A 25,025-nucleotide genomic window follows, 5' to 3' on the forward strand; every position below is an offset into this window, starting at 1 on the left:
CACACAATGTATGTCCGCCGTACCGTAATACGGTGGGCATACATCGGCGCTGTGGAGAGGAGCAGGGGATGAGCACTGCTCACCCCCGCCCCTCTCCATAGGAAAATACAGCGCACGGCGCTGTATCACGGGAAAAGATAGGACATGTCCTATCTTTTCCCGGGCTATGGAGCGGTACGGTGCCGCACGTGTGCAGCACCGTACCACTCTCGTACAGGGTCATGAGCCCATAGAAGTGTATGGGGGCCGTATATACGTCCCCCATACATGTGTGTGAATGTAGCATTATTCTAGTTCCTTTTCTGTGCTAGATGAGGATAACAATCTATAGATGTCATGTTGGAATGGGAACTGCGCACTTCAGAATGCTATAATGTTTAGCTGCATGTTTGTGTACTGCAAGAAGTTCAACTTTCTAAACACTTCAGGATCACACTTTTTGGCGTTGTAGGACCAGAGACACGTTCTGCAGACACAAATCCAATTCTGAACTATGTCTCTGGGCCATTTCCCAAAAGCATTTTTACACATGCGTTCTGCACCTGTTTGTGACGTATGAGACTTGCATGGTGTTTTTCTTTTTTTAATGGATAATCGTGTGTTTATTTTATGTGTGTGAAACTCACAATAAGCTCTACTTTTACATGTCTATGGGGACACATAAAAAGCACATTAAAGTCTAACATACATGAAAGTGCAATGTGTTTTTCACTAATCCATTGCTATCAAAACCATAAATCACATTAATAAGTATTTTTCATGCAAAAGAAACATGTAGTAAAAACTGATAAAAAACTTGAAAAACTGACTAATTGTACAAAATGACAGAAACCTGATGGAAATTTGGTGGAAATGGGCAATGGTAAAGCTTAAAAATTTACATGAGCCACTTCTGCTTTATGGTTATCCCCAAGCGTGCTCAGAGAAGTTGATCTGCATGACGATAAAAATGGAATTTTCTCTAAGATAACAGATCCATGGGAAACAGGAAAGACGCATCTGAAGAACGTATAAAGTGCTCTTCACAATACAGTTTTTACTTGTAAGTTAGTTGGGAGGTGGTAGACTCCATTTAACGGATGAAGAGGAAGATGGAGAAAGGTCCTCTTTATATAGTTCGGATGTTGATTAAGCTGGAATTTATCTCATATTTTCACTCTAGTGACCATTTTTAAGTTGGAAGAATGTCAATAGTGGTTGCTATATATTATTACAACCGCTACTCGCCACTGCCTACGACAAGGCGGCATTAGGGCTTCAGCAGTTACATTGCTTCCTTTGCATCAATTTGACTGTCACCAACACAGCAACAGCTTCTCAGCATCAGCCACATTCAGGGCAGCCATCAGGAAATTCGGGGCCCCATACAGCAAAAGTGTCTGGGCCCCAACACACCCCAAAACCGAACAAGCCTCCTGCCCCCCGCAGTGACCTTTCACAAACAGGGTTTGAGGCCTGTTGCTACGACAAGGCACACTCTTTTGGTAGATTGCCAATAGGAGTCATTATATGCAGACCCCTCCTGACCCCCAATACATTATATGCAGCCCCATCCTGACCCCCAATACATTATATGCAGCCCCTCCTCGCCCCAATACAATATATGCAGCCCCCAATACATTATATGCAGCCCCCTCCTGACCCCAATACATTATATGCAGCCCCCAATACATTATATGCAGCCCCCAATACATTATATACAGCCCCCTCCTGACCCCCAATACATTATATGCAGCCCCCAATACAATATATGCAGCCCCCAATACATTATATGCAGCCCCCTCCTGACCCCAATACATTATATGCAGCCCCCAATACATTATATGCAGCCCCCAATACATTATATACAGCCCCCTCCTGACCCCCAATACATTATATGCAGCCCCCAATATATTATATGCAGCCCCCAATACATTATATACAGCCCCCTCCTGACCCCCAATACATTATCTGCAGCCCCCAATACATTATGTGCAGCCCCCTCCTCACCCCCAATAAATTATATGCAGCCCCAATACATTATATGCAGCCCCCTAATCACCCCCAAAACATTATATGCAGCCCCCCATCAGATTTCACATTATATACAGCCCTCTTCCCCATATGGATTACATACAGCGCCCTCCTCATGTCCCAATCATTACTAACAGCCCCTATCAAAAGAATAATACTTACCTCAGCCTTCTGCTCAGGTCCGGAGCTTCCCCCTCTCCGTCTTCCTTCTCCTTCCGGCAGCCTCACAGGTTCTGCTAGCATCGCGTTCATAACGCGACGCTAGCGCACAGGGGGTGGGCCTCGGCCCGCCCCCTGTGCGCTAGCGTCGCGTTATGAACGCGACGCTAGCGGAGCCAGTGACCGCGGCCATGTAGCACACAGAGCGCCGCTTTACGGCGCCAGCACCCGGCACGGCCAGGTCGCTTTGGACGGGGGTTTGGCCACGAGTGGGCCCTCCCAGCGGCTGGGGGCCCCGGCACTTGCCCGGGTTTGCCGGGTGCTGGCGCCGGCCCTGCGCAGCGCACTGCGCACTCCCCCCCCCCCCTAGTGTCTTAGAGTCCGGGCCCCATAGGGCAGTACCATCTGGGCATAGCAGCAGTATAGATAAGTGTATATACATAAAATACTGTATCTATACACTACAGATCAGAAGAAATGAAATTGCTATAGAAACAAACCTACTGCTTTGGATTATTTGTACACAATAATTATCCCTAGATGAGGTCAGTATTAAACATGTGCCAAAAAGTCATATAAAGCCAGGTTGAGTACCTGTTCCACTAAATGTACAGTTTGGAAATCCTGAATATGTCCCTAAATGCTAACATGAATTCCTAATCAACGGAAAATGAATTCCCTTTCTAAACTGCCTGGATACAGGTTTGGCAAAGACCTTTTTGCATATCGTCATCATACTTGTAATATACCCACGATGCTTCAATAAATAATTGACCATTATTTGTTTTTCTTTATTCCTATTAGATCCTAATGATTTCATTGACAAATTCCAACATATTCTGGTTCCCATGTGCGTTTCCATGGCAACCCTTGTTGCTAAGGGTGGGTTCTCACAGTATATCATCCTGTTCGCAGCTGTATGAATTGTTCCCTTGGAAAGTCAGGTAGTCTGAAATGTTGCTGTTTGTGGCAGCGTTGTTGCATTCGAGACCCCTCCTGTGCTGGAAGCACTAAGGAGAAATACAATTACAATATGTCACTAATGACATAGCTGCAGAGGAAACTGTTATCCAGGTCTAAAACAACATTTCCTTTTCATGGCTCCTAAGCATTATGGAGAAAACACAATCATTTCCTACAGTTCTACAAGCCCATGAATACTTTATGTTGTATATTGAATGGGACCACTACAGAGCACTTCAAACAAAGGGCCAGGAATGATTTTTTTTTTCTTTATAATTTTTGTACATTTCACTGTTTTCTAAAATGTATACTTTTCTTGATAACAGAATAAAACCACCTCATGGCTTTGTTCACAAAGATTTTATTACATTTATTTAGCAGATTCCTTCATTTTTAGTAGCTATTTCTCATGTGGTGCTTGTTTTTATAGAGCAGTGGTAGGGAACCTTTTAGAGACAGAGTGCCCATACTACAACCAAAACCCACCTATAAGTGCTGACATTCCATTTTAACCCCTTCCCGACGTGCGCCGTACTAGTACGCAGCGCGCCGGGTCCCGTTGCATGGAGAGGGCTTGCGGGCCGAGCCCTCTCCATAGCCGGTAAGTCTTTGCTGCATATCACAGCAAGGACTTACCGGTAACACCTGCGATCGGTGCTAGCACCAATCACGGGTGCTTTCACGTCGATCGCCGCCGGCAATGCTGCCGACAGTTACGCCATCTTGCCGTGGATCGTCGCTCCCCGATGACATCACAGAGAGCGGCAATCCGTTGCCATGACAGCTTGGGGTCTCACGAAGGCCCGGAGCTGTCTTGTTTTCACCCATTCATTACAATGTGCTATCAGCACATTATAATGAATGAGGAGTAAAATCCCCATATACTGCCATATTGTAGTATGGCAGTATATGGTAGGATCAATCAGACAACCTATGGTTAAAGTACCCTAGGGAGTCTGAAAAATCGTAAAAGTAGACATGTCATTTGTGGCGCACAGTGAAAGCTGTAAAATCCCAGCCCACAAGAAAACGTCGCAAATGTGTTTTTTCACCATTTTCACTACATTTGGAATTGTTTTTCCTGTTTACCAGTACACTGCATGGAATCTTAAATACCGTCACTACAAAGTGCAATTTGTTATGCAGAAAATAAGCTGTCACACAGCTCTTTTTGTGGAAAAATAAAAAAGTTATAGATTTTTGAAGGTGGTGAGTGAAAAATGGAAGTGAAAAAACTAAAAAAGGCCAAGTCGTTAAGGGGTTAAGCAATTATTTATTGATTCCTGCTGTATCACAGGTTTCAATTGTATTGGCATCCTGAGGACACCAATACAATAGAAAGAAGATGGAGAAATTTGGATTGTAGCTTACCTTCATGGTACCCTGAAGAGGAAGTATCAGGAGACCCAGAGCAGGAATTCTAATGACAATCAATCTCTATCCACACCTTCATGCTCCTCTTGTAGTCCTGGCTGCCAAGGATGTTGCTTTAAAATAGCACTGAGCATGGCGCATCCTGGGCTGTCTTGGACCGCAGGAGGAAACCTTGAGTCCTGTCTGGCAAACTCTATGCTGGGGTGAAGGCCTGGGCGTCCACAGAAAAGGCTCTTTTTGTAGCAGGTTTGGTCTCGGTTCTCCTTCCTGTGACAACAGCAGATATTTTGACTTGGTGCATTGTAGTTTAAGGTGCAGAACTGAATGTTTTACAGGAGTTTGTTAAATTGAGGTAAAACCATAGTTTTACCACAAGTTTACAATCTTTTCTGTTAACCTCTTACTGCATTTGGACGTTCCTGAATGTCCTGATGCGGGAGGTGGGGTATGAAAAGGGCTCAGGGCTGAGCCCCCTTCATACTTACCGGATAATAATAATAATTCTTTATTTATATAGCGCCTACAGATTACGTAGCCCTGCACAAAGCTTACCAAATTGGTCCCTGTCCCTCAAAATCTAAACAACCTAACAGTATGTTTTTGGAGTGTGGAAGGAAACCAGAGGACCCAGAGAGAATATCCAAACTCTTTGCAGATGTTGACCTAGGTGGGATTTGAACCCATGACCCCACCTTGTTTGTGACATAATGCACAAATGTCGGCGATGCACGTGTCGCCACCATCTTTATCTCGATCAGCCCGCCCTGTGAAGTCATCAGGGCGCGATGATCGGTTGCCAAGACAGCCAGGAGTTTATGGCAAACTCCCAGGCCTGTCTTTAGGCAGCATCTGTAACAGTCTGTGAGTAACAGGCTGATACAGATGCACTGAAAATTCCCCATATACTGCAATACAGTAGTATTGTATTATATGGTGGGTGTAATCAGACACCCTAGGGATCAAGTCCCTAGGTTGCCTTAAAATACGGTAAAAAATTTCAAATCACCCCCTTTCCCTAGAACTGATATAAAAGGAAATGAAAAAAGTAAAATGATAAACATGTCTGGTATTGCTGCATCCAAAAAACGCCTGATCAATCAAAATATAAAAACAGTTATTCCCGGTGGTGAACCCCACAATGGAAAATAGCGCCCAAATGTCAGAACTGCCACTTTTTTTTACATTTTGCATCATATAAAATTTTGAATAAAAAGTGATCAAAAGGTCGAACAGTCCCCAAAATGAAAAAGTCATCTTGTCTGCAAGAAATTACACCTTACATAACTCCGCACACCAAAGAATGAAAAAGTTATTAGCGTCAGAATTGGGCAAAATCAAGAATTTAAAGGTTTTAATTTTAAAAAATGTATTAAAAAATAATAAAACCTATATAAATTTGAAAGTGCTGTGATCGTACCGAACCAAAGAATACATTTGAGGTGACATTTTGAGCACACAGTTAAAGTTGTAAAAATCAAGCCCACAAGAAAATCAGCAAATGTGTTTTTTTCGGCAACCACATTTGGAATTTTTCCAGCTTTCCAGTGCACAGCATGGAATATAAAATAACATTAATAGAAAACAAGCTCTTATACAGCTCTGTATCAAAATAAAAAAAAATTATGGATTTTTGAGGGTGGGGAACAAAAAGTGGTAACCGAATAACAATTAGTAGCTGACACACTGGCTTCTAATTCATCTTCGGATCAACAGTTAAAACACAAAAAAGCCAAATTAAACAGCAGCAATCAAATGAGGTATGTGATTTAATATTATTTTGTACTTGGTGGTGGGACCTCTTTAAATGGGTTTATCAAGGTGAATGAGAGTGCTGTAGATAACCGAGCACTGAGCTCAACTTTCAACACTCCGATAATATTCATCCAATCTACTTTATTCAGTTACTGAGAACAGGACCCCCTGTAAAAAGAGAATAACTGTTTTATTTTGTACAACCCCTTTACGCAGATGTTTCCCCTGTTATATATAATGTAACAGAAACTTTGTAAGTTTATTATAAAATTATGTAAATTAATAGACATACACAGAGGCTACTGGGGCGTCGAGTAGCCACGCTGTGTAGCCTTAGCTCTGGCTACTCCATGCCCCAGTAGCCTCTTTAGAAAATTTGCATATTCCTCCATTAAAGATAACAAAAGATACAGGGGACTAAAGGATTAGCCCTAAAAATGGCTACCCTTAAATATGTTAGATGCACCTACCACCGGATGTACTTTAATAGGTAGATCCGTGGTTGTAGGATTCCTTTAAGCAGTGTCTGCGCTGCACTGTGCCCAACAAGACAGAAAAATGTGCACCTAAAGGGGCGACTCGACAAACATCCAATATGTTTTTACGATTCTTTCATCATTCTGGAATCTCCAACTTTTTCTTCTTTCCACAAGTAAACATCTTAGAGTTACTTCTCTCCATGCTCTCTTTCACCTGCGCACTGGCCATTAATGTCAGCTTCTGTTTTTACAGACGGTGCTACTGCAGCCGAGATCTCCTGCTATAGTTGTGCGCGCGCTAAAGGTGATCTTTATTTCCTTCTTTGATGGAACAAAGAAAAAGTAATGGAAATGTAAAGAGAGGTTAAAGGGATTGGACAAATATAAGAAAGTTCACCAGGGAAAGTGCAATACCCTAATTGGGTGACCAATTTTGGAGTTATCCTGGTAAATTTTCTTTTTCTGTTCGGAGGACCATCTGGCAGGTAAGCGACCATCTGGCAGATGCTTTTTGGACATCCTGTGTCCTGTAGACTTCTGGTGGATCAGGGGCCATTACTGAATGCACACCCCTCCATGAACACCACTCCCATGTCACCCACAGGGCAGAAGGGAAATGTTTACCTTGTTGAGTACAATATGGGTGACTATTAGGGTATGGTACTTAACCTGGCCAACCCCTTAAATGTAGGCAAATTGCTAATCTGAGTATTTATTGTGTTTCTTCTGTTTAAAAACTTGATGTATCAAACAAAATAATGTTTTCACGCAATTGCATTACTAGGGTTCCATAGTGCGCCTTGCATTGCAAGGGTTGAATTACGCTATTAAAATCAGCAGCAATAATGCGGTGTAAATAATTCTATTCTACATTTATTTTTTTTGCAGCATTCGGATAGTATTTGTATAAATCCCACTAATATGCTGCAAATTTAAATCCCTGTGGGGTAACTGTTGAAATCCTGCCGTAGCGATTTCACAATGTGTGTCTAAAATTAACCCTTTGTAGTAATGTGTTGACCATACAAACCATACCCCAAGTGATACAGTAATGCAAGAAAATTTCCCATAATAAACCCAGTGAAGCAACTGTATCCTCTATCCTCTAGACCCACAGGAGCAGTCTGTTAAGGACAGGTCTGGTGAGCAGCAGAAGTATATTGAAAACCACCTCTTTATATAAAAACTAAGCCAATTATTTGTATGTATCTATGTGAAAATAATCTTGAATAATATAGTGTCATATGTTAGGGTTAGCCTAAAAACTAAGCTTTTTTTGTCAATTTAAGTTGCTATTTTAACAGTATAACATAATTCTGTGTAGACAATGGTGTTTGGTGCAAAGGGTTAAATCTCCTGCATCTGCACTGTACAAACCCCTTCCCTGTCGAGCATCATGAAAGAATATGTGGCTCAATATGTCAATTTAATGTGCTGCAATAGGCATATTGGGCAGAATGAGCACATTCATGAATGAAGCAGGTATAGTTAAATACTCCTGTAAGAGATGGATTTATATTGTGTATCCGGCATCGTGCAGATTGTATTCGTCCTTAACATCTGTTTCTTTGTCGCGTTAAGGAGATGTAATTGTTTTTCCAAAAGCTGCTTAATTAGGTTAGATTTTGTCGTCTCAAGAATGCTGCCTGTGATCAAAATGGACTCTTCCACTATTTAGCAAGCCTTTGTTGAATGAGTCATCCAGGCTGTCTCTCATTGGATGGAACGGTTAGCACCCAAGGGATTGCCAGGCAGAGGCTGCATGGCCCTGCTTCATTCACAGAATTATTGATATGAGAGCCAGCCCTTTCATTCACATAAATAAGAGTTTCATTCACATTTTGCAGTTTTTATTTGTACGGTATGTAATGACGAGAAGCATTTGGGGGATTAGAGCCTGTTCTTTGTGTTAGATAAGAACGGAAAGAGTCTATGATGTGAGTATTTGCTGTTCCTGTGCTTCTAGAAAGAAGGGGTAAGATGAAGACTGGGAAAATACTGCAGCGGGCTGTGTCGTGTGCTTAATGAAAGGCTATTCTGCACTTCACTGGAAGCTCGCTCTTACATTAAATAGGACATTTCCATTATTCATCACTGCGGGGAGCAGAGGTGCTGACTTATTTCACGTGTCAGAAATGAGACTAATTAAATATCTCCATCTGAAAGTTTAGTCGGTGCTGAAGCCTCATGTAGAATGTGAATGGGAGGGAGAAGGGTGGTTGGTAATTCTGCTGCAATGGGAGACTTATTCTATATCTTTTTTGTATCTTTTCATTTGTGGCCTGTGAAATCAGCACTTCGATGGTGGCTTACTGTTAGCATGTTATCATGTAGGTTCGATGTATCATAGACTGTTTAATGTTGGCATTTGTGCACATTGTATATTAAGAAAAATCTTAGTATGTTAGTATTTTTGCATCTGTGGTGTACTTTAAACAGTGTATCTAATCATGTCAAAGTCTTATTCTTTGGCACGGTTCTGCACTGCTTGATGACAGTATATGGTAGGACTTTGTTGCTCTGGGTATTACAGGTGCACATCACCTTTTGGAGGGGAGGGTAAAATTGATACTCCTTGAAGAAATGATCCGTTTGCGAAGTTGGGGAAAGGAAATTTGAGAATTGATTGGTTCTAGTGTGCTGTAAGTGGGTGGATGTTTTTTGTGCTACAGGAAGTGATTTGCAGTGCTCACTGAGCCTTTTGTTGAAAAGGGTCTCCTCATTTGTGTGAGTCATGCTTTTGCTGTGAGCGAGTTGGCAGCTCTAACCAGAAGTGGAATGTCATATAGAACTGTCTGCTCCTGCCTTCATTCTGAACCTATAGCTGCACGGACATAGACTCCTTCTTTTCTCCAGGAGGAATAATAGCCGCAGTTAATGCGCTTTTCTTTTTGTATTTTGAATATTTTAGTATATGGTTGATTTTGTTTATTGCATTTGGTTTTACAGGTGCCACCATGAACCTCTGGCAATGTTAACAAAGGTGTATCTTAGACTGGCATCAGATTTGCCACAGCATATGAAACATACTAGATAAAAGGGCATGCTTCAACGTACCAAGTATAACCGCTTCAAGAATGAATCTGTGACACCAGTCGATGATCTTTTGCACAACCTGTCCACGAACAGTAAAGCCTCTACAGTCGCTGGTAACCCATCTACAATTCCGTGCCTGGTTCCGACCACAGACTTACAAAAGGACCAGGAAGATGGACCCACCTCTCTTTGTACATTTATTCACAAAGTGTCTCACATGAAACTCTCCAGCACGGGCAGCCTGTTGGGTATAAAAAACCTTTCCTCTGCAGTAAAGGAGCTTGCTGGTTCCAAGTTACAGGGTAGCTCGACTGCTCTTAGTACAGCAGCAGGGGCTTCAGACAACACATGTAACCTTGTCTCTACCCCTCCGTGTTCTCAGCAGGACGTGAGCAAGATGAGCACAGGGAAAAAAACACGATCGGAAGAAATGCATCTGGGAGGTGAAGATTGGAATCAAAGTAGCAGCTTCGTCAATAAGCCTTCTCGAGGATGGCTGCACTCGAATGAGAAGATTCAGGGACCAGGAGTGACGTACATTGTGAAGGTTGGTCTGATGCTTTCTTCTCGTCTGCTTTTTTTTTACGTTAATAATGAACAGTGTGATTTAAGGTTTATTGCACTACTAGGTTTGCATCCGCCAACCTGTACAAAGTGGTTTTGTGCAATACAATTTAACATGCGATACATGCAAACACAATGAAATGGCTGTATTGTAACGACCATACAGAACTGTGCAAGTTCTCACCATTACAATAGATTGTTTGGGTGTCATAGTGAGGATGAAGCGGTTTAATTAATGAATGCAGTGGAGATGGTCTAATTCATTTGCTGTTCTTTGGGATTTCCATGTCAGTTACTAAAGTGTCTGACTCTACCTCATTGTGTGAGAATGATTAAAGATACTTTATGTTCATTATCTTCTTACATGGCAGTACTTTTTGATTTCTAATCTATATATATATATATATATATATGTATATATATATATAATTTAAATGAAGAGGTTTGCTTTAGTATTATCAAATATATTTACAAATGTCATGTCATCCATGAAAAAGATATGTAACTGTTGCATTGCTATCATTTACACTGAATAGAAGCTTCAGATTTTTATAAACTTGTGAATAGCACGCAGTTAGCACTACATTGCACAATATGGCAGTTCTTATCTTTTCTTCCAATACACATATTTTGAAAAAGAAATAATATATATATATTTTGCTGCCCAAGGCCAAGAGAACACCAAAAGCTTATGACAGTGAATTTCTCAAACTTGTAATTTTGTGTTTTTAGCTCAATGTCCAATTCTTTTCTTCATGTTTTCTTTGGCGTCTAATGGCTAGTAAATAACATGTGCTGTTTTTTATTGTTATATATCCTTCCCTTTACTAATGATTTTTTTTTCTCATTGAAGACTCTCTTATTTATTCAGAACCCTTCTAATACCTAAGGACATCATTGTTACACCTTCATCCTGTACATTTAGTAAAATAATGATCATCTTGAGCTTTGGCTGATAGTAGGCACATATGCATGATAAATATAACTAGCCAATGCTTTTGTTGTAGTTTGTGATATATATATATTTTGTATTATCAATATTAAAGGGACTCAGGATGTTATAAATCTTGTTTTAGCATAAACATTATTTGCAATTATACACTGATGTGGTGCCTAATCTGAACATCATAGGTGGTGAATATGGCTCCCTATTATATACTTCATTGTGCTGATGAGTTTAATGAACAAACCACAAATGCATAGGTGTAAACAGTACACAGTGTGGTTTTTGAGATTGTTGCCAAGTGACCACATTCATGTAGTGTGTACGTTTAACTATTAGAAAATCTAAATTGAATGTATTCCAAAGCATGTTGTTTCTCAGATGGATATTGAGCTATGTTGGGTATATATTTCCATCTTTTTGACATTCTGTATTTATTGTAGCCTAAACATTGCATATACCAAGAAACAATGCCAACATATGATGGGGGCATGGTGTCTATGCCACTTGCATGAGAGAAAACTGCCGCAGCCTTGGTTAAAAGCAGAAAGTACAGTGATGTGATGACATTTTAAAAGATAATGACATATATAGTACGGCAAAAGGAATGATCCTCTTCAGTTGCACAAATACCCAGAAGGGGCCCACTCTGGTCTCAAGAGGTTTTAAAACAAGTATGCATCCTTTTGCATAGGTGTCTGATAAATTACACTGACACTGCCTTATCCCAATCCGCCAATCATGGAGGTTGTACAATTGGATAAGCTGCTCTGTGACCAGCTGATAGCACTATGCAGTGTTTATGTGCCTAAACAGTCTAATACAGCATCCTTGGATGTTGCCATAAACAATCATCTAGTTATAAACTGCCTTCCTGCCCTTGGACCAGCAGAGATGATGTTAACACCTTTATTGCCCTTGACCATTCAAGATGTTTTTATTAACCCACTCATTACCTTAGATTACCACTATTTAAACAGATAACATGTTCATAGGCTTGTGCTTCATGAGCCAGAGTAGAGAGACAGATCTGCTCCAAAGAAAACCTGTTGAGATGTATGTTCTGTGTATACTGCCAGAAGGAGGCCCACACATTACTGGAGTCCACAATTGGAATTGTCGCTAGGAATTAGTGTAGGTTTAATTATCCAGCGTATGTTACAAAGTCCTGTGCCAATGGCATGTTATTCTAAGGTGTATTAAATTCCTTTTATTTTTCATTTCAAGTGAACATGTCTGCTACATCTTAGGGCAACTAGCATTACTTGTATCTTTCACTTACAATTGTAGGTATCATATTTGGCTTTAGATTCACTTGATGCCATCCCTAAAATCTGTACACATTAGGATAAACTGAGAAGTATTGTACAATTTATCAAGGCGATTCAAACTGATGAAAAACATCCATTATTTTTTTTCCTCTCCATTTAAGTGTAGAGTGCATTTAATTAATCAATGAGAAAGAAAGATTTATCTTTTTTGTCTTTGTTATCTGTTTAGTTCAGGCGTATGACTTGTTGGTTTAAGTTGGCCAACTGTGCCTTTTCCTTGTACAGTACCATTATATCACAACCTATACCTATAAGTGTAATTACTGATCACTTCTCATTTTATTTAAATTTCATGTTTCAAGTTTCATGTCTCTAATCATGGATATTTCTTTAGAATTTTCTTTTCTTTTTTAAAATAACTTTATTGAGCCAAACATTAGTTACAACCTATATGATATAGACAGTATGCAAGACAGACGTATACATGTACAATATCGTTAGTGGCAGACAAATTGGTTCAGAGAGGGAAGGGAAATGGAATGGGAAGATTAGGAAGGTAGTTCAAAATGCTGCCCCCTAAAGCACGTGGGGAAAGGGTAAAAGTTAGGGGTGGTAGGGTGGCTGCAGATGCTGTCATGTTTGAAGTATAAACAACCTTACATCTACGCATTTCTTCCATATGAAACATAAAGTTAAGGTAGTACAGATCCCATATTTCAACTAAATGTGCACTAGAGCAGTGTACCATAGCTTGGTTCGAGTGGGTGGTAAAGAAGTCCCTATTTCTCCCGTAGGCATTACCTTATTTCTTACTTTCATAAATTGCACCAAGGCTTCCATAGTTGTCTTCTATATTTCCTCTAGCCTGCATATTTGATCTATTTTATTAAGCCACTCAAGTATAGATAGTGGTGCTTTACTAAGCCAATGAAGAGGTATTATCAATTTTGCGGCTTATGTCATAATGAGTATGGGTGCCTCCAGGTGTGTTGCACCTCCAGCAAAGGCCATGCAAAAGAGAGTTCTAGGCTCCTGTACCATCTCGTCATAATCTTATAGGAATTTACCTGCAATAATGACACACCTGGAGAACCCGTGGGAATTTAAGTGAATCCTATTTATAGCTTTATATTTGAATACCATTCCTAATTCCGATTCCCATTGTTATAAATATGCAAAATATGCAGGTTTTGTGTTAGAGTTACAATCTTATAAGCCACGGATAATAGACCGGTTTCTTATAGTCTGGAGGATCCAGCATTTCCACACCTTCCTAATCTCTGCCTAGCGATCAGGTGAAGCACTGACATTGACTCTGCACTGTCCTTCAGTGTTACTGCAGGACCTGAAGTCAGGGGCGGACTGGGAAATTAAAGTGGCCCTGGAAATAGTTAAAAGCGGCCCCATGTTGTGGGTTGTTCCAAATTCTCAGAATGTGGAGTCAACAAAAGTGGGTAGGGTCAGAATATGAACCACGGTCATGTTTGTGGTTAGCTCATGCACAAATGTCCTGGCACAAACATCCGGGACGGGACAGTGGAACAGAGTCTGAAAACCCACTGGATCCAGGGTTGTTAGGAGGTGTGAAAATGCATCAATGAGACTAAGACACAGACTGTTGCAGATGCCCCCTAGAAATCACCACAATCTGCTGACAGGGAGACAGTAATGTGAAATACTGAAACGATTCAGAATGTCTACATAGGCATTTTTAAAATTGGCTTAGTATAGGCTATTGGAACCTGTCACCAGCTAAAAATTACATTTCTGATGACAGGTTCACTTAAAGGACCTTGCAGGGATGCAGAGTTGAGCAGTAGAAGAGATAAGAGGAGCTATAGCGGGGAAATGGGAAAGGTGAGTTTCTGCGTTTATTATTTTATTGTGGGGGCACAATAAGCTGCTGGGGCTGCATAATACGAGGGGGAGCTGCTGGGGCTGCATAATACGAGGGGGAGCTGCTGGGGGGGCACAATAGGAGGGGGGCACAATAAGAGGGGGAGCTTCTGAGGGGCACAATAAGGGGGAGCTGCTGGCTGCACAGCAAGAGGGGGATCTGCTGCAGGCTTTAATATGAGGGTAATATGGGAGACAATATAAGAGGGGCTACATTGTGACAGGGATCTGAGGGGACACAGTGTGAGGGGGAGATCAAGGGAACTTAGGGGGAAATTATACTGTGTGAGGATGGGGTAAGAGGCAGAGCAAATGGCATGGCTTAGGGCAAAAAAAAATCTTTTGTCCCCCTTCTCTGCTACGAAAGTTGGAAGGCATGCATTCTTCCTCTCCTCCTCACTCATCCAGCTCCCTCCAACTCTTCCCACCTCACCACCACAAGTTCCGTCTTCATGTCATATGCATTGAGCAGGCAGGGAAGGGTAGGAGGGAGCTGAATGAGTGAGGAGGAGAGGAAGAATGCACATGTTTAGAGTGAAGTGCTATTAAAACTTTACATAGACTAAATGAGGAATCTTCAGCACCAGAAATGTGTATTACCTATATGATTAAGAGGGGTTTGTCCACCAATATAACTTATTCCAAAGCTATTTTATTTCAGACAGGCCCATGGAAAAAAGTGTAGGTGCAGTACGATCTTTGGTCCACTTCAATGGGACGTCAATGCTCTCCTTTTCTCTTGATTGGATACAACCGCCATAGATGTAGCTCTTGTAACCTATCCTAGAAGATAATTTCTAATACTGAGAAAACGTCTTCAGCAAACAGAATTCTGAAATGAATAACTTGTCAGTGTAGAGTTGGAGACTATTTAGCTTGTTGTTTCTAGCTTACACCATGCTTCAGTTTGGCAGAGGTTAGTATTAGGGTTCAGGTCTGTTTTTTATTATTTGATCTTGTCCTAGTTAGAGTTGTATCTAAAGGGTACAGAATGACATGGTGCTTAAAGGATTATTTTAGCCCGAACATATAAATGGCCTAACTTTACTACAGATCAATAATAGATTAGTGGGAATGGTACACCCAGCTCCCCCGCCAGTTAGTTGACAGTAGCACTATATAAGCAGTATACATTGTCTAACACAAAATATAATTATATATAGGGAAATAGGTGAATTCCCCTGAGTTTATTTTGTTTTTTATTTATTTTTAAGATAAAATTTTAAAAACAAATTTAACTTTTTTTTTCTACTGTTCCTCTAGGGTAATTAAACTATGGATACCTTGATCCCTTATACAATACATTGCTGTACTTCTGTTTTATTGACAGTTTGTCTATTATTCTTAGTCCTGTACTAGGGCTAATAGGCCACCTAACATGGCAGAAACAGAGGTCTTTATCTAACCTCCGGCTGCCATGGCAACCCCCGTGGCAACAACGATCACGTTGCGGGGGGGGGGGGAGTGATAGAGGGAACCCTGTAACAGTCATTCTCCGGCTTCAGATCGCTCTGGCACTTTGGCAGTGCCAGCACGATCAGAAGGTTGAAATAGATTGTCCAAATGTGGCAACGGCCCACTGCACGAGTTTGTGTGGGATTCCTCCGGGTTCCCTTGTTTGTTCCCACACTCATATTGGTAGGTTGATTAGATTGTGAGCCCCATGGGGACAGGGACTGATTTGATAAGCTCTGTGCAGCGCTGTATAATCTGTGTGCGCTACATAAATAAAAGAATAAATAAAAAGAATAAATATAAAGTTAATACTGCAGGCAATTTCTATTTTTTTTCATTTGCTCACCTTCTAACGGCCATAACTTTTTAATTTTGCCATTTCCAAAGCCATAGGAGGCTTGTTTTCTGCAGAACAGGTTGTGCTCTCTTTTGGCACCATGTAATATTCAATGCCATGTACAGGGAAGCTGGAAAAAAATTCCAAATGCAGAATTTTAAAAATTTCATTGTGCAGCCCAGATGACTCATCCCCTTTATTTTTTAGGGCAGATCTGTCACATAAATTTAAAGGTTTGTTATGTTTTTATACAATATTAAAATGTTTTGAAAAAAAAACTGCAATTTTTATACCTTATAAACAAAATTAAAATCTTTTGAAAAAAAATTCTGTTTTGCCATAACCTGACATATTTGTTATTTTATGTCGGACAAGCTGTCATTTTCATTGCTACCATTCTGTGACTGTGCGACCTTTTGATCACTTTTTATCGGTGCTGAAAAAATGACGAATCAAACTGTTTTTCTGTTGTAACAAAGTTCACTGTATGGGATAATAAATAAAATATTTCAATGGATAGGGCATTGGGATTCGGGGGCAACTAACATGATTATGACTCCAAGGGCGCATCTCTGCTTATGTCATGTGGTGCTACATCATTTATGCAAAGTAACACAAGGGAATACATTTATGTGTAATTCATCTCTGTTACTTCTGCCCCCCATGTTTCCCCCTATGATCACACAGTCCCCATGTTTCCCTTCTCATCACACAGCCCCCATGTTTATTCTCTCCTCACACAGCCCCCATATTTACCCTCTTCTCACACATTTCTCCCTAATGTTTTCCCCCCTTTTTATTCAGTGCGCCCCTCATGTTCTCCTCCCACTTCATACCACCATATTCTTCTCTTCATTTCATGAGCACACCTTTATGTCCCCCTTCATTTAGTAAGCCCCCCTGTTCATTCACTTAGCCCCCCTTATGTTCCCCTTTCCCCTCTCATTCAGTTCCCCACTCACTGTGTCTCCCTCTCCCTGTATAATCATGACATCATCACAGGGAAATGCACCTGTATATAAACAAATAATCCACACAGACACAAGCTGCAGAGGGATCACGACAACCCCCCCCCCCCCCCCCTTTACCTCACACTCCACAGCAGGAAATAGATAGATAGATAGATATGACTAGATAATAGATAGTATATACATAGATAGATAGATAAATATGACTAGATAATAGATATATAGATATGAGATAGATATGACTAGATAATAGATAGATATGGGATAGATAGATAGATATGATATGATATCGATAGACAGATAGATAGCTCTGGTCTCATTGGTCAGCAGCATGCGCTTGTGATGAGGTGACAGGAGGCAGGTCCCGCCTAGATCTTGCTGATTGTAGTTTTTTTGAGAGCTGGTTGCTATGGGCCAAAAAAGGTACTAAATGAGGACCAAAAAGTACTTTGAGGGATGATTCCCAGGGACACCTGGAGCAGAATTACGTATTTTAGTATTTTTTGCACAGAATGACTTTAAGTTTAAACCCCTCGTTGTGTAAAGATGTTTATATTGTAGAGACAGGTCTCGGATTTGGCACTTTTTTCACATTTAAAATGTGCATTTAAGATGTTTTATACATTGTGACGATCAATAAACGTTGCATTGATATGTTTGGATCAATTTACACATCTCCTTTTCTGTTAATGTACGGTAAATACTCCCTAATAAAAATGAGCATATATAGCTAAAAAAGGGAGTCTACCATCAGCAGACTTTTTCAACCATTTATACCATCAGAAGACGGGACCTTTAATAGTGTTTGATATATACTCTGTTTGGTAGAAAAATAATTTACAACCCGTGTGTAAATGAGTTTCACTGTGTACCTGGGAAGTTACCATCTGCTCCCAAGCATAACTCCGTTGAACCTCTCTCTTCATTACAGGCTCAGCCTACCCCCTCCTGACCCTATTTCCTCTCCCATCTTTGACAATAATATCAGCGGCCCCTGGTGCACATAAAACTCCCCAGCTGATGACACTATATGCAAATACTTTTTCCAAGATGGGATAAGGAAAACATTGCCTCTTGGTTACCTTGTCAAGCAGCCCCTTTAAAGGGGTTGTCCAATTTTAGCAAATAATTGATATTGTTTGTGTAAGGAAAATATATACATTTTTCCAATATACTTTCTTTGGCTTATATCCCACATCATGTCATTGGTTTCTGCCTTCAAGATAGTGAAGAGGCAATGTTTGCCTTATCCCATCCTGGAAAACGTAGTCTACATAGGAGCCTTCTTATACCTAAAATATCTTTTGTATTGTATATTACTTGCACAATTGTGAAGGTTTCTTTCTTAACATGTTCTCTTATCCTCTTGCAGTATTTGGGATGCATAGAAGTTTTACGTTCCATGAGATCTCTTGATTTTAACACAAGAACCCAGATAACAAGGTAGGATAAATTATTTTCTTTTCTGACATGAACATATACTTTTTCTGACAACAGTCAAGAAATCAATGAACTAAGCAAAATATAGATTTAAGGATGATTTTATTTGATACAATAAAATTTTATTTCTTACCAAATTGAAGAACTTTAAGGTGGAGGTCACAGAAGACCCTCTGCTACACTGCTTCTAAATAACTTTGGTTTATGTCTCCTTTTTTGGATTTTAAAAGTCAAAATATTTGTAAAAAAAATGCTATACCTAGAGCATGCTACTGCCCCACCATGAATGCAGTTTTTTCCTTTAATACTTTTTATTGAGTCAAAGTAATATTAATGGTACATGAAATGGTAAATGCTCATTTTCATCCTGGTGACAGGATTAATACATACAATTATCTTTTTAAAACATTGTTACAATGTAAAACAAAGTGAAAAATTCAACTACAGAGAAATTTACATAAGAACTTAATAATTCTCACCGTTATCTTTCCTTGGTAAGTTTTGAGGACACATTCATATTGTATAAAGGAACATAACCTTATGTTTAGTCTAGAAGACTTTGTTCTACAATTTGGTACCAGGGTTCCCACATTATGTAATGGCCACCAAGAGATCTGTTTCTGAGAACTAGGGTTTTTTCCAGATGGCAATGTTGGGTCAGTGCCAATTTATGGGAGGTCCATGTAAAAATTCTTTCCAGGTGGTACTAAGGCCCCTTCCACACTTGCGTTGCAGATAACGAGTTTGATCAGGGTGAGATCATGGTTCAGTCAGTGAAAAACGCACATTTTGCATCAGTTCAATCAGTTTTCAGTCAGAGTTTGTTCAGTGTCTCAGTTTTTCACGCGCGTTTTCAATGCAATTTGAAAGCGTTTTTCATGCGCAGAAAACGCTCGTGAAATGGACTCAGGACTGAGCTCTATCTTTTCTATAGCAATTGATGCATGAAAAATGCATTGCACTTGCATGTGTCTCAGAGTGCAATGCGTTTTTCATGCATCTCCATAGACTTGTATGGTGCGTTTTTCACGCGCGTGACTTGCAAAAGTAGAGCATGTCGAGATTTAAACGTGCATTAAAAAAAACACGCGTGTGTGTGCGTGGAAAAAAATGCACGTCTGAAAAGACCCATTGATTACAATGGGTCAGAGTGCAATGCAAGTTCTGCACGCCAAAAGCACGCGCAGAAAACGTGCGTGAAAAACGCAAGTGTGAAGGCCCCTTAAATCCCCTCCCTTCTTGCTAGCATATTTCCGGGCACAACGGATTTATACTGGAGAGAATGCGGACACAGGAATCTCTATTACATATATTCTGGTCCTGTCCAATCATCCAACAATTCTGGAAAAAGTTATTCAGAATAATTTGTAATATAACTAATACTCCTAAATTTCCAGATATGGCTCTAGTCTTTTAGGTCTAGGCATAGATAAAATTCCACGTAAATTTTGGAAATTAATAGGACACATGACTGCAAAACTCCTCCTAGCAAGAGCATGAAAATCACCGCAACCACCACCTATAAAAAACCTACATGAATGCAGTTTTTGCAGTGCATTGCAGAACCCTCTTTTAGCAGTAAGGCTTGTGAAAAAAGTAACAACCAAACACAACAAATGATAAAAGAATAGAATAAACAGCAAGAAACCCTAGAACCATCTTATCCGCTTGGCTTCACTCTAGAATTGACATACGCATGGTCTGTTATGCTACCTGTCAGTAATGCTGATAGAGTATAATAGACAGTGGGGCTTAATTACTAAGGGTCCGCATATCGCACTCTCGTCGGATTTTCAAAGTTTTTGGGATATGCGCCGCTATGACAGGGTCAAAGTATTTAACTGGGGATTGTGTACCACGCAATTGAATTGTGGCACAGCTGCGCTGGCTTCCATGCGACAGAAATTATAAATTATATGTATGCCAAAATAATGCTATTTTAAAAAAAATCAACTTGACCTGCGAAAATTAGCCCTCATATGGCCATGATGACAGAAAACTGACTTTTGAAATGGATTTTGAAACATGACTGTGCAAAAATGACAAAAGGTGCTTGGACATCTTTCCCCGAATTAAGCTGGTAACTAAGAGGTTAAAATGATAAAATAAACATACTTAAAATAAATATACACCATATATATCACTGGCATTATCACACTGACATGAGTTCTTGGTATATTGGTTAAAAAGTGAAGTTTTCTTGAAGTAATAGTTTATAAGACAGCAGTATTTTTGCATTTTTCATAAGTCTTTGGCTTTCATTCAATAGACACCCTAAAATGAAGCATCTGTAAAGTGTGTCTCATCCCACAAAAATAAGACCTCATATGCCCATGTTCCCCACAAATATAAAATTGATGTAGCCTGTAAAATGTTACAAAGCAGTTTGCCTCAGGTGTGTGCAGAGTGCGTCAGAGTAATCAAAACTGGTGCACGTTCTTCATAAATCTGGCGCCCCTGTACTTCTCTGGAAGTGTGTACCATTTGTTGGAGCATTTGTTCATGCGGCAGAATTGTGGCGCAGACAGAATTGTTGTGCGTGTCAGTAATAAATGTGGTGCAAACTTCGACTAAGTACTAATACGCCCCTTTAGGAGCACATTTTTTTGTCTTGTCAGACACGGTGCAGCCGCGACATAAAACTGCCGCAGACACTTTATAAATACATGTGCAAGTAGTTTGAATGTTCTTTCCAGTTCAAAGTCAGACAGAAAACTGGTGCAAATACTTTAATAAATGTATGCCATGGAGTATTGGTATACTGTGAATGTGTATGTTTTGCCTAAATTAAATGCATTTTCCAAAAAATTTGAAAAGTGTCCACATAAGACATACACGCAGGCTTGCTAGCTAGGGGGTTACCCAGTATGTTGTACAATATCAGGAAACAATAGATGAGGTTTAACTCTCATCCTGAAACTGTACAATAAACCTTTGTTATCATACTTGTCCAGGGAAATATGCCTACAATAGACTTACACAGAGCTACCTTGAAGGCTGACCTCTTAACAACAAGCATGACTTCAAAGGTGCCCTTTAATGGCAAACTCTCCATAAAGAGAACATTTTCTTCTCTGACCTGCGTTTACAACCTCTCATTCAGCCTAACCAGTTCCCTACTCTGTGCTGACGAGATGCAAACAAATTGAAACAGTGCTTTCCACAATGGGAGTTCTTTTTGGAATAGATACATTGGTTTGGCTATTATCCCACATCATGTCATGTCAGGTGTATTGCAAAAGTCATGCTTGGTCATGCTTGATGTTTAGTTTTTTCACTGACATCCATTCCCAGATCATATACCTTGCTGGGTGTTTTGTGGTAGCTTGAATTAAATCCATCTCCAATAATTATGCTTACATAATAATAAATCATAAATATTTATATTGCACAATCATATTCTGCAACACATTAGAATTATATGGTTAGGCCAATGGTGGAATTATAAAGGGAAAGTGTCAGGTCCGCTGGAAGGGACACCGCGTCTGCTGGTCCTTCTACCCTCCAGGCTGACAATGCTAGCGGTCCTCCCCGAGTTTCTGCGCATCTCCACGCTGGCTCCGCCCCCGGTCCGCAGCGAGTTAATCCTCCAGCACGCACAGGGCAGCGGGCATCCAGGACGCGTGCGCTTTAGGGAAAACTTAGATGTCTGCCTTCTGAGTCAGTCTGGATTCCTGCTCCTATGGGATTCTGGGGGCGGATCTCAGGCTGCATAAATTGGATCTGGACCTTCCACCTGTGCCAGTGTTTGTCCTTCTGGAACTCACAGCCTAGCTGGATTCCTGGTCTCCTGTAGCATTGTTTGCTTCACCCTGGTATTGTATTCACCAGTCAGGTTACGCTCCCTTGTCTTGTGGTTTGACCTTGACGTACCCTCTGGTGTGATCCGGTGGTTTTGCTTGCCTTTCTATGTTCAGTGTCTTTACATCTTTAGTTCTCTTTCCTCGTGTCTGCTTTGGTTTCTTATGCTGTCTTGAACCCCGCTTGTTTCATCCTTGTTCGTCCTGTTTTTTCCCCCTGTCTGAATACTGTCCAAACTCCCACATTGCAGTTTTCTGTCTGTACCACCTCACTGCGGCTGACAGACCTATTTGGGTTCCTCTCACCTCCCAGGGCCTTGCAGGGTAGATAGGAGGTTTCTGTGGCAGAGGCTCCCTACCTTCAAGGGGGTTTCTGCCTTGGTAGGGTCTAGTTGGTAGAACAGCGCAGTGTTAGTTCGCCCTCTTGCTCTGTTCTGTCAGCCTGCACTCAGACTGTGTGGTAGTTTGGCGTACAGTATTCCAGACGTAAGTTTTCCTAACAGAAAGGTGAAGAGGATTCAAGAGGAAACCCCTACAGCAAGAGGAAGAGGAGAAAAGACGAGAAAAATCCAGAAAAGGACACACTGAATGTGTGGTCTAAGAGATAGGAAGAAGACTGACTTGGAAGGCTTGATAACCCTGAAGAGGAGGTCATGGTCCACTGTGTCAAACGCTGCAAAGAGATCCAGAAGAATGAGGAGAGGATAGGCAGCTTTGGATTTGGCCGTGAGTAGATAATTGGAGTCTTTAGAAAGTTCTGTTCTGTTCAGTGGAATGCAAAGTGCGAAAACCAGATAGTAATAGAGTAATGGAATGATAATTGACAGATTCTATGTTAGGTTAGCTTAGACCAGGTGTTCCAGAAGTTTGGACACGAAGCAGAGCTTTGAGACTAAGCAACTGGTTGGAATTTAACGCCATAAGATGGGACCAGTTATTTTTTAGTGATGGGTTTATGACAGTGGGTTTGAAAGAAGATGGAAAGACACCAGAAGAAGGAAAGGGGTTTATATTCTTTGTAAGGTGAGTAGGCAGAGGGGCTTTACAAGGTTTAGTGAATTGGTTATTTTTGGAGAAAAAATCAGCCTATGATAGAAGAAAAATATTGGGGGTCATTTACTAAGGGCCCGATTCGCGTTTTCCCGACGTGTTACCCGAATATTTCCGATTTGCGCCGATTGTACCTGAATTGCCCCGGGATTTTGGCGCACGTGATCGGATTGTGGCGCATCGGGCTGGCATGCACGCGACGGAAATCGGGGGCGTGGCCGAACGAAAACCCAACGTATTCGGAAAAACCGCCGCATTTAATAACCGAAAATGTGTCGCTTGGGAAGCGCTTACCTTCACCTGGTCCAGCAAGTTGTATTCCGGCGCGATCAGATGCATTTCAGCGCAGCAGTGCCACCTGGTGGACGGCGGAGGAACTGCCATCATAAATCCCGTCCGGACCCGAATCCTGTTCAGAGAACGCGCCGCTGGATCGCGAATGGGCCGGGTAAGTAAATCTGCCCCATTGAGTCTAGTAGAGTGTAGGGATAAGATCCTTTATTGGTGAGGCCACATTTTTCAACACTGGAATGGTGTAGTCATGGCTGCACAACCGTGCCTCCCCATGTGGCGTGGTGCCCTCCGGCCCGGACTCACTTCTCCACGCTCCTGCTTCCCGACCAACTTGGCCGCTCGCATCCCCGCTCTCTAGGGCGTGCCAGCTCTCCTGGACATAAAGGGCCAGAGTCCTCCTGATTGGCGCTGGTTAATCCGGCTCAGCGTTCCCATTCGCTACTGTGTCTCCAGCGTTCCCAGACGCTCCTGTGTCTTCTGTGTCTCAAACGTCCCCATACGCTCCTGGTGTCTCCTGCGTCCTTACTTTTCCAAGTCTCCAGCATTCCTCCGTGGGCCTGTCTGTTCCTTTCTGTCTGTGCCGTGTGCCAGCTCCTGCTTGCCTGCTGTGTGTTCCAGCTCATCCTGCCAAGCCGTTCTCGTGCTGTCATTCCAGACTTGGACTGTAGCCTGCATTTCCTCCTTCTATCCCTGCAACCTTGGCTGTTACCACAGGCCTGCTGGCACCCGGTGCAGCAAGACCATCCTGCTTTGCGGCAGGCTCTGGTGAAGACCAGGTGCCACATAGACTCCAGTCCCGGGTGTCGGCTAGTACCACCACCTCCTGCAGTGATCCACAGGGTCCACAGACTCATTCCAGACTCCCAAAGAGACCCCCCTGTGACTGTAAGATCTGTCCATGGACCCGCCAAGATCAGGGACTCTGCCAAGGATTCTCATCGGTTGCTGGGTGATGTTTCCGGAGTGGTTTCCCAGCATTCTTGTCTGCTCACTTTTCGGGAAGAACAACTAGGCATAGTTGCCTTCAACGTCTGCTAGTACCACCACCCCCCACGGTGGTCCAGAGGGTCCACATACTCCCTCCAGACTCTTACCAAAGACTGGTGTCTTCTACTCTGACTCGCTTTAATGGACCCATTATTTTTCTTTTGGTAGTGCTCTATCATAATCCCTTTTTTTCTCCAATCATAACAATTACCTAAATAGTGGTCCTAATAAATATAATCATGAA

General features: G+C 41.4%; 1 protein-coding gene and 1 long non-coding RNA gene across 9 annotated transcripts in view; one reads left to right on the forward strand and one right to left on the reverse strand.

Annotated features, from left to right (window-relative positions):
• Nucleotides 1-2,578: 2,578 nt before the first annotated feature.
• LOC140130154 (uncharacterized) lies at nt 2,579-9,889 on the reverse strand. The gene is made up of 3 exons (XR_011855574.1): nt 9,798-9,889; nt 4,507-4,660; nt 2,579-3,182 (listed from the first exon to the last, which is right to left on the reverse strand). It is a non-coding gene; the product is annotated as an uncharacterized lncRNA (long non-coding RNA).
• Nucleotides 8,469-25,025, forward strand: part of SHC3 (SHC adaptor protein 3) — an 83,812-nt gene continuing 67,255 nt past the window's right edge. For 2 of the 8 annotated variants that reach the window (XR_011855572.1, XM_072150785.1), the window contains exons 1-3: nt 8,503-8,677; nt 9,690-10,323; nt 18,583-18,653. Coding sequence is in view for 7 of the 8 variants with exons in the window: in XM_072150785.1 (XP_072006886.1) it covers nt 9,784-10,323; nt 18,583-18,653 (611 nt within the window). In the remaining variant the exon portion in view is untranslated. Of the gene's footprint in view, nt 8,678-9,446; nt 9,468-9,689; nt 10,324-18,582; nt 18,654-25,025 lie in introns of those variants that run through there. The other 6 variants (XM_072150786.1, XM_072150787.1, XM_072150788.1 and 3 more) reach the window with 6 other exon arrangements.

Source organism: Engystomops pustulosus, chromosome 1 (assembly GCF_040894005.1).
Source record: "Engystomops pustulosus chromosome 1, aEngPut4.maternal, whole genome shotgun sequence".
NCBI lineage: Eukaryota > Metazoa > Chordata > Amphibia > Anura > Leptodactylidae > Engystomops > Engystomops pustulosus.